The sequence below is a fragment of the Carassius auratus genome, chromosome 14 (genome assembly GCF_003368295.1).
Source record: "Carassius auratus strain Wakin chromosome 14, ASM336829v1, whole genome shotgun sequence".
Taxonomy (NCBI): Eukaryota; Metazoa; Chordata; class Actinopteri; order Cypriniformes; family Cyprinidae; genus Carassius; species Carassius auratus.
Genome location: NC_039256.1, coordinates 21,891,979 through 21,899,892, shown reverse-complemented (window position 1 = coordinate 21,899,892; position 7,914 = coordinate 21,891,979). Strand labels below are relative to the sequence as shown.

The window sequence follows — 7,914 nt, the reverse complement described above, 5'->3', positions numbered from 1 at the left end:
ACGAGTCGTTTACGAATCATTTAAACATTTGGTAAAGTAAAATCTATTTTTGAGAAAACTAATGTGTTTTTTTTTTGACCCTGCATGCATGTAAACCTATTTGAGGAGCCTCATAAAACAATATTAGCAACCTTAAAAAGTGGCAAAAAAGGGTCACTTTAAAGATAACTGGTTAAGAAAATGGCTCCATCTAGCGAACATTTTAAACACCAACCTCTAATGTAATTCCTGTTATGCATAGCATTTTCATGCCCACAATTCTGTGTAAAATATTAAACTCACGATTTTCAGTCATGCATTATTACATTTAGTTAACATAACGACGACTAACTCAAATTTGAGAAGATTCAAAGTTTTCACCTTCATGTAAGCAAACTTTTTATTTTGCTCTAAGCAATAGATAAACCTCATTCTTTTTGTTCCTATTCGGTTCCATCCTCTTAATTTCATTGTTTAAATAGTTGCCTGAACTTGACCAGACCATATTTCAAAAAGTATGGTGTACTGTAACCATAAAGAAATACAATAAAGGGATATTTTATTTTTATAGTTACAGTGCTCAGTACATTTTACTGCATAACAGGAATGACCCAATTTGACAATAAAAATCAATCAGCAACACTGCTAACATTTTGCACCACCCTACAGCAGAGGATGAACAGAAGGTTACAGCTGCTGTCTAAAAAGAAACAGGCTTCACATAGATAAATAACAAGAGTCTTTATTGCCGTTCAAATCCCTATTTAATTGTGCTCTCGTTTACAAATTGGGAAATAATGCAGTGACATACAAAAGCAAAAACAAAACCACTGCTGTGTAAACTAAGAACAATAACAAATACTGCATTGAAAAAAGTGCTTAAAAGACATTGAAAAGGGACTAAAACTAAAGTATCTCATACCCACCTGTAACAAACATTGCAGTAGGCGATCGTTTTAAACCGCAGTCGGAAATGTGCCCGATGACAGCTCATTGTGTACCCGAGGCCATGCAGCATGAAAATGCAGCTATAATACACAGCACTATTTTAAGCTCATCACAACTTGAACATTATCCACTTGTAAGCATTTAGAGTATCCAAAACACAGCGTTGTAGAAGACTGCACATAAACCCGTTAGTCAGAAGAAACCCTTATATGCTGATCAAAAACACAACAGCTTTATAGTACATAAGAGAGAAAAGTACATGATGCAGATGAACGAGTACTGTTACATTATTGTGTTTGTTGAGAAGACTGCATCAATCTTATTGCAGTATAGATAGGGCACGTTTTGGTCCAAGGAAAGGGGTTTGTGATGGATTGAACAGATTGAACAGATGAGCATGTCTTCTTTGAATAATCATTGTCCACTGGTCAGATAGTGCTGCAATACTGTAATTTTTAAAAAGCCTTCCCATTTTACAGGAAATAATCTGGAGTGCGACGAGTAACGTGAGGCTCTCCTCTGCGTGGTGCAGGGTCAAACTGTAAACTAAAGGAAATCATTCTTTTAATATTCATATTTATAACAGCAAAATTACTGATATATAACACAGGGGACGGGGAATTATTAATAAAAACAGATAATGTTATATGTTATATACGTACAAGGAATACTTAAGCGTGTCATCGAGTTCCATGATGGCAGCCTGGTTACCACATCGGTAGCAATAATTAGGTGCACTGAAGATGGTTACAACATTACGTTCATGACACCAGTTATAACCCTGTAGAAAAGTTTTACAAATATGTTAGCCACTAGCTAATCTACAGTTGATGGGTGTATTATTATTCAAATTCAAAACAAAAATTACATTGGAATTGTATACATTTCTACAAATTTGTTTCAAATTTCTATTACACTTTAGTTTCAGATATGCTGCACTTTTTCGTGTTACATTTTAATTTACTCATGTAACAAACAACATTAATCATCTTCAAAAATGATATACGGCCTATATGAGGCATGTCATAATAGCAACACTATGTAATATGTAATAAATGTACATCTAATTCATGGAAATACTCAAAATAACCCTCTTAATTACAGTAAATGTGATCAGTTTATAAATGATATCACTAGTAACCACATAACCCTTGTGGCCTTCTACAAATAAAACATTCATGTATCCAACTTATATTTATACATGGTAATTGGTTCTCTGTTACCTCCATCACTAACTGGTGAGCTCGTGAGACCAGAGTCAAGCAGTTGGCATGGTTAAATGTTTCTGAGATGTCCTGGCCAAATGTGTACCCAGCCCCCCTGGGGGAAATCCCCCAGCCTCCGCGGTCATCTGGATCTGACCACAGCAAGTCACACATGGGACCCTGCCAATGAGATTTCATAAGACCCTGTGACCTATTCACAGCTGGGACTCTTAACGATTTTGAATATAGTAACACAATACATCTTTCTGATATTCACAGGTGGAAATTATACCTCATGCGGAACTTCTTGGATACGGTCCAATGCGCGGATGTGATCCAGCGTGTCAATGGAAGGTGACAATCCTCCGTGGAGACAGAAAATCTGTGGAGACAGCGCAAAGCTTAAGCTTTATGTGCCCTCAAATTACTACGCATCAGTACAGTTACAATGGATGAAACACTGTTAATCACAAGCCATTTTACCTGTGTGTCTACGAGGGCTGTAAGAGGGAGGTAGTCAAAGAGGTCTGTGAAATATTTCCAAACATTTGCATTTCCGTATTTTCTAAGGCACTCGTCATAAAAGCCATACACTTGTGTGATCTGTCTACTTTCATGATTTCCACGGAGGATGGTGATTCTCTCTCGATATCGAACCTGGACAATTTAAAATGACAAAACAAGCCTTTAACAATGCAAATGAATTTTTCTTTAAAAAATTAATTAATTAATTAAAGCTGTATCCATTCACGTACCTTTAAAGACACCAGCAGTGTGACTGTCTCTACTGAATAGTACCCTCTATCCACATAGTCTCCCATGAATAGGTAATTGGTATCTGGTGATTTACCCCCGATCTTAAACAGTTCCATAAGATCGTGAAATTGGCCATGTACATCTCCACACACTGTGACCGGGCAACGCACCTCCTGAACGTTTGACTCTTTGGATAAAATTTCTTTAGCCTGCAACAGATCAAACCGGCAGGTTAGACTAAAAAAGCAGACAAACAGTGCTCTGAACTATTAACCTTAAGTGCATTTAAAATTCCTAACAAACTGCTAGAGGCAATGTTGACATGGATCAGTGATTAATGAATATTGGGATATGCCTAATATGCCTTTGTTCTTGGAAATGGATTGAGGGCCTGAATTAAATGAGTCTAATTGGCAAAAAATAAAAATAAAAAAAATAAAAACAATGAACAACATTATTAATTACAATAATACTACTACTTATAATAATTATTATTGATTTTTTTTTTAAATATATTATAAAAGATGTATATTTCTCCCAATACAACTCAGGTACATCGTCCTTTGTGCTCCACAGTAAAAAGTCAGTCATGCAGGTTTGGAACAACATGTGGGTGAGCACATGATGACAGGATTTTCATTTTTAGGTCAACTATTTTCAGGCAACAAGCGTACATTTTCACTTTTACAATGTGCAGGTAAAGTTGCAGGACATTGAAATATTTGGTTTAAAAGAATCAGGTCATACTGATTAATGCAGGTGGCCACTTGAAATAACCTGTGCATCTTTAACATTGCAGTCACAATTTACATAAAATGACTATTTTTAACAAATTAAAAGAACATAAATTATATATATATACATATATAAAACCCCAAAATAGGCTGTTTAGGGTTTTTTTAAATAAAGCTGGTGGATCTGTACGTTTGCTTAGAAAGCAAAAGGCAAACCCAAAACTCTGCCTGACAACGAATAACAGTAAAGTGGGCATAACCTGACGAGCTCTGGTTGCTAACTGCGCTGCACAGCCAACAACCAATAGTCACATTGATGGCGCACAGACGGCCAATAATAGAATAATTCGGCACCGCCATCTTCGGGTAAGCGGCCAGTGGGAAGGGCACACTGCAACTGTATCTGAGCCGAAAACAAATATAGCCACAGTCTGCTGCTGCGCCCACGGACCGCCTGACAAAACACGTGTTTTAACATACAATGCAACACTGACAAGGGTGAGGATGACCGTCACGCGGAACTCACCTTCTCGCATAAGATTTTCACTTGGTTTTCCGACAGTTGCTTGCACTCGTTTAGCTGCTCGATCCATTGGTCCAGTTCTTTCGTGAATACCTTCTCGTCCATTCTCGACAATTCCTTAAATCATTCAAGTAATGTTAAAAAATGAGGTAAAATGACTCAAAATGTTTTGTTTGGGTTTGGCGTCATGCGTCAAAGGAATCAATCCCAGTTAAAAAAAATAAAGCTGTTGAGTCTTTGGTCACTTGAAAAACTTCAAGGCCTCAAAATGAAGTGAAACGATGTTACTTTTACTCCCTCAAGAATAAATCGATGAATTACTATTCTCTGTAAACATTAAGCGATTAAAAGTAAGCCTGAAAGCTCCTTTGATTTCGGTCAGAGTCTGGTTATGATGCGCAGCAGCGAAGAAGAATCTGCTCATGTAGGTTGACGTCATCTAATCCGCATTCAAAATAACGAATCCTACTACAGCGAAGGCGTCCTTCTTAATATTCATGAGCCAGACTCTTTATGACCTAATTAATATGTATAAGCCAAGGCGTTCGCAATAGGCTGGCTGTCAATGAACGTCAGCATGACCTTATGAATATTGACCAGTTAAGTCTTCGCCATAGTAGTCTTTGTCGCAGATATATTGCTTTGTCTCTTGTGCGTTTAGTGCCACCAACTGATGTACAAGGGGAATGACACTAAGTTTTATTTTGAGAACCGCTACATTGTTAGGTTTAATAAATAAATAAAGTAGTAATAAAAATGATATTATCATCTATTACTTCTACTACTACATTATGTTCTGTTGCTGGAAGGTTAAGGTACTTTTTGCCTATTACTATTATTATTATTATCATTATTATGTTCTGTTTCTGGGGGGTGATGTTCTTTTTTAACCTCTGTGTATCTTGTAAAGAAGCAGCGTTCATTATGGTCTTTAACATACTTCATTTAAATATCGTTATAAATATACTTAAAATATTATCTATCTATACATTGTTTTCATGTTCATAATTTTTTTACTTTCTCATATACCATAGTTTATTCTTTACTCTGTGCTTTTCATTTAACTATCTCTTTGGATATATGACTTAAATTAAGATAAATAATATTAATAAAAAAATCCTTGTTCTGTGTGGACACAAGTGACATGGTGACATTTTCAAATGTCCTCAGCGAAATAATATATATAAATGATTAAATATCGAGGACAAAACTGGCGCGTGAGCTGACACCAGGACCTTCTGGTATTTGCTAAAGAATAGTATAAATTCCCACCAGTGCTGACGCATGCGTATAAGCTTTTCTTACTATTTTATGATTTTTTTTCTAGTGAAAATGGCTGCCTTTCAGCTTTAAACCTCAGCGGTTCAGGAGGAAAATATCCATCCCATAATCCAGAATTAGCACGATCGTTTAGGAAGAAAGCATTTTGCGGTTGAAGGATGTCCATATTCCTGCGTAAATAACATTATGCTTTTGCTTTCAAGAATGGAAGATAGATCTGTTTCATGTTTAACCCATTACATTCCGTGATCCGCGTTCCAGATGAGGTAAAATACTTTCTTTATTGCATTATTTAACGCAAAATTACATCTGTTTTATACTTAATTTTATTTTATTTGCAGTAATTACAAGAATAGTCTATATTAACGACCAAATAGAGCAGGAAAAAAGATACAGAATGACAGGACAGCGACGGACTTGCATAAGCGATATTCCGCGGTCGCTCTACATTTTATGACCAGACATTGTGTTTATCTAACTGTAAAGTGATGCGATCTACATAAAGTATGAATATTTCCATAGTTTATATATAGTTTATATAGCCACTCCTTCTTCTTCATCGACTTTCAGTGGTTAATTGCACAGGCCTGTTGTTTTCTTTTTGATTGACGTCTTCAATCAATCACTTTCGATCCACGCGGTCGATGTAAGATGTTGGAAAAGTATTGCAAAGCCTCACATTCAGTTGTTATTTCACAATATACTTTTCATTAACCACTTTATCTTGAAATATATCAAATGTTTTCAAATATAATTTATTTGAACAGAAAATGATGCACCAAGTAGCCAGCAACAGCAACGACTATGGTCTGGGAAGCATTGGGGATGATGGACAACACCCAGCCAGTCACTTTGAGTTGTGCAGTTCACAGTCCAATAAATTTTACACCACCGCCCCACCTCCTGCACTACAACTGCCACTCCCAAACTTGCCCCCCTTGCCACAGAGCATGATCAAGCCCATGTCCTGCCAGATGCAGGACTCCCAGAATGAATTTCACTCCCAAACAGTTCGAATGAGGGCTGCAGATGCTCCAGAGGGCTCCAAGAAAAAGAAGGGACTTGGAAAGTCTGGACGACGAGGCAGGCCCTCGGGTACTACTAAGTCCGCAGGCTACAGGACAAGTACAGGACGACCGCCTGGCACCACCAGAGCAGCAGGCTTTAAAACCAGCCCAGGACGGCCACTGGGCACCACCAAAGCTGCAGGCTACAAGGTGAGCCCAGGTAGGCCTCCAGGCAGCATCAAAACTCTGTCAAGGCTTAACAAACTGGACTATGGCGCCTGCAATGGTGCACCGTTCCCTTTTACCATGATGCAGAAGAGGGCCTTGTGCGAAGCCACTGTGAAAGAGAAAGACACTACTACAGAGTGAAAACTGTTTTTTTATTTATTGCAAGGGGGACTCTGGATGTGGGTGCATGTCCAAAGTCACAGTAAATTGTGTTTAAGATGTCAAACTCTTGCAAGAAAGAAAAAAAAGATGGATTTTGATACTACAGCTCATGTGTATGTGCCAGTGTTATCCTTTTTTGTATCTTTTTCCAAAGACCATTAGCATTACCTTTCTCGCAATGACATATGTTAACCTATAATGTGCATGACGGTAGTATTGTGAAATAAACTTAAAGTACTGAACACATATTAACCTTTTCAGTCCCTTGGACTTTGCTGAAGTGAGATGTAGAGAGAACTGCAATTGTGTTGTTTTACATTTAACTTGACCTTTTCCTTAATACTTTCAATGTAATGTTACTGCTAGGAACAGTCTTCATCACATAGTGGTTTCACTCTAGATTTTAGAACATTGCATTTGACTTGAAAAATCTGATCACTAGTAATAACTTCTCTGTTCCCCTGATGTTTATGTGAAAGTGCTTTGTAATGTCCAATGACATGTTGATCTTTTTTGTTGTTGCTGTATTTATGAAATGTCTGGTGCCCTTTTCAGACAGAGGATAGTGTGAATTTTTGATAAAATGTCAAGTCACAGATTTCAGCAATGACATAATGCTCTTGTAATTATAACTGTGAGTTTATATCAGCCATTGTTTTATGTTCAACCTAAAACTGTTTTGCTGATCAATGATCCACTCTAAAATTCCACTGGACTAAAACAAGTCTTGGTTTTGTGTAATTGAATACACCTGATCTGATAAAAAAATAAATAAAAAATAAACAGTTATTACTCCAAAAAAATAAGTTGTGCGGGAAAACTTCTAAAATGCAATTTTTTTCTTTACAAATTATGTGTTTTTTTTTTTTTTTTTTTTTTTTTTACTGATCTATTAAGTTGGTGTGAAATTGTCTCTATTATCAAGTAATTATATATGACTGTAACTTTGTAAACAATAGAATGTATGTAGCAAAAATATGTACACAAAATATTACAAATAATTTAATAAATAAATAATTTGGATGGGCTAAATAGGAAGTACAATATACATGTTGTAAATATGCACATATTTACAAATAAGACAAAACATA

The 7,914-nt window shown here is 36.5% G+C and overlaps 2 protein-coding genes across 2 annotated transcripts; one reads left to right on the top strand and one right to left on the bottom strand.

The window, feature by feature from the left end:
• Positions 1 to 701: 701 nt before the first annotated feature.
• On the bottom strand, positions 702 to 4,570 carry LOC113114011 (serine/threonine-protein phosphatase 2A catalytic subunit alpha isoform). The gene is made up of 7 exons (XM_026280688.1): positions 4,149 to 4,570; positions 2,888 to 3,097; positions 2,616 to 2,789; positions 2,425 to 2,514; positions 2,151 to 2,312; positions 1,590 to 1,708; positions 702 to 1,473 (listed from the first exon to the last, which is right to left on the bottom strand). The coding sequence occupies exons 1-7, from the start codon at positions 4,248 to 4,250 to the stop codon at positions 1,401 to 1,403; spliced, it is 930 nt and encodes a 309-aa protein (XP_026136473.1). The 5' UTR covers positions 4,251 to 4,570; the 3' UTR covers positions 702 to 1,400.
• Positions 4,571 to 5,444: 874 nt separating this feature from the next.
• Positions 5,445 to 7,655, top strand: LOC113114010 (UPF0461 protein C5orf24 homolog). The gene is made up of 2 exons (XM_026280687.1): positions 5,445 to 5,692; positions 6,194 to 7,655. Exons 1-2 carry the CDS (start codon positions 5,651 to 5,653, stop codon positions 6,800 to 6,802), a joined length of 651 nt encoding a protein of 216 aa, XP_026136472.1. The 5' UTR covers positions 5,445 to 5,650; the 3' UTR covers positions 6,803 to 7,655.
• Positions 7,656 to 7,914: the final 259 nt, after the last annotated feature.

What these genes read in the sequence shown, in the direction of transcription:
- LOC113114011 (XM_026280688.1), bottom strand. Translation starts at nt 4,250, where the DNA reads ATGGACGAGAAGGTATTCACGAAAGAACTGGACCAATGGATCGAGCAG. An exon ending in CACTGCTGGTGTCTTTAAAG is followed by an intron (nt 2,790 to 2,887) that starts GTACGTGAATGG and finishes TAAATTGTCCAG; the next exon opens with GTTCGATATCGAGAGAGAAT. An exon ending in CTCACCAGTTAGTGATGGAG is followed by an intron (nt 1,709 to 2,150) that starts GTAACAGAGAAC and finishes ACTTTTCTACAG; the next exon opens with GGTTATAACTGGTGTCATGA.
- LOC113114010 (XM_026280687.1), top strand. Translation starts at nt 5,651, where the DNA reads ATGTTTAACCCATTACATTCCGTGATCCGCGTTCCAGATGAG. An exon ending in TGATCCGCGTTCCAGATGAG is followed by an intron (nt 5,693 to 6,193) that starts GTAAAATACTTT and finishes TTATTTGAACAG; the next exon opens with AAAATGATGCACCAAGTAGC.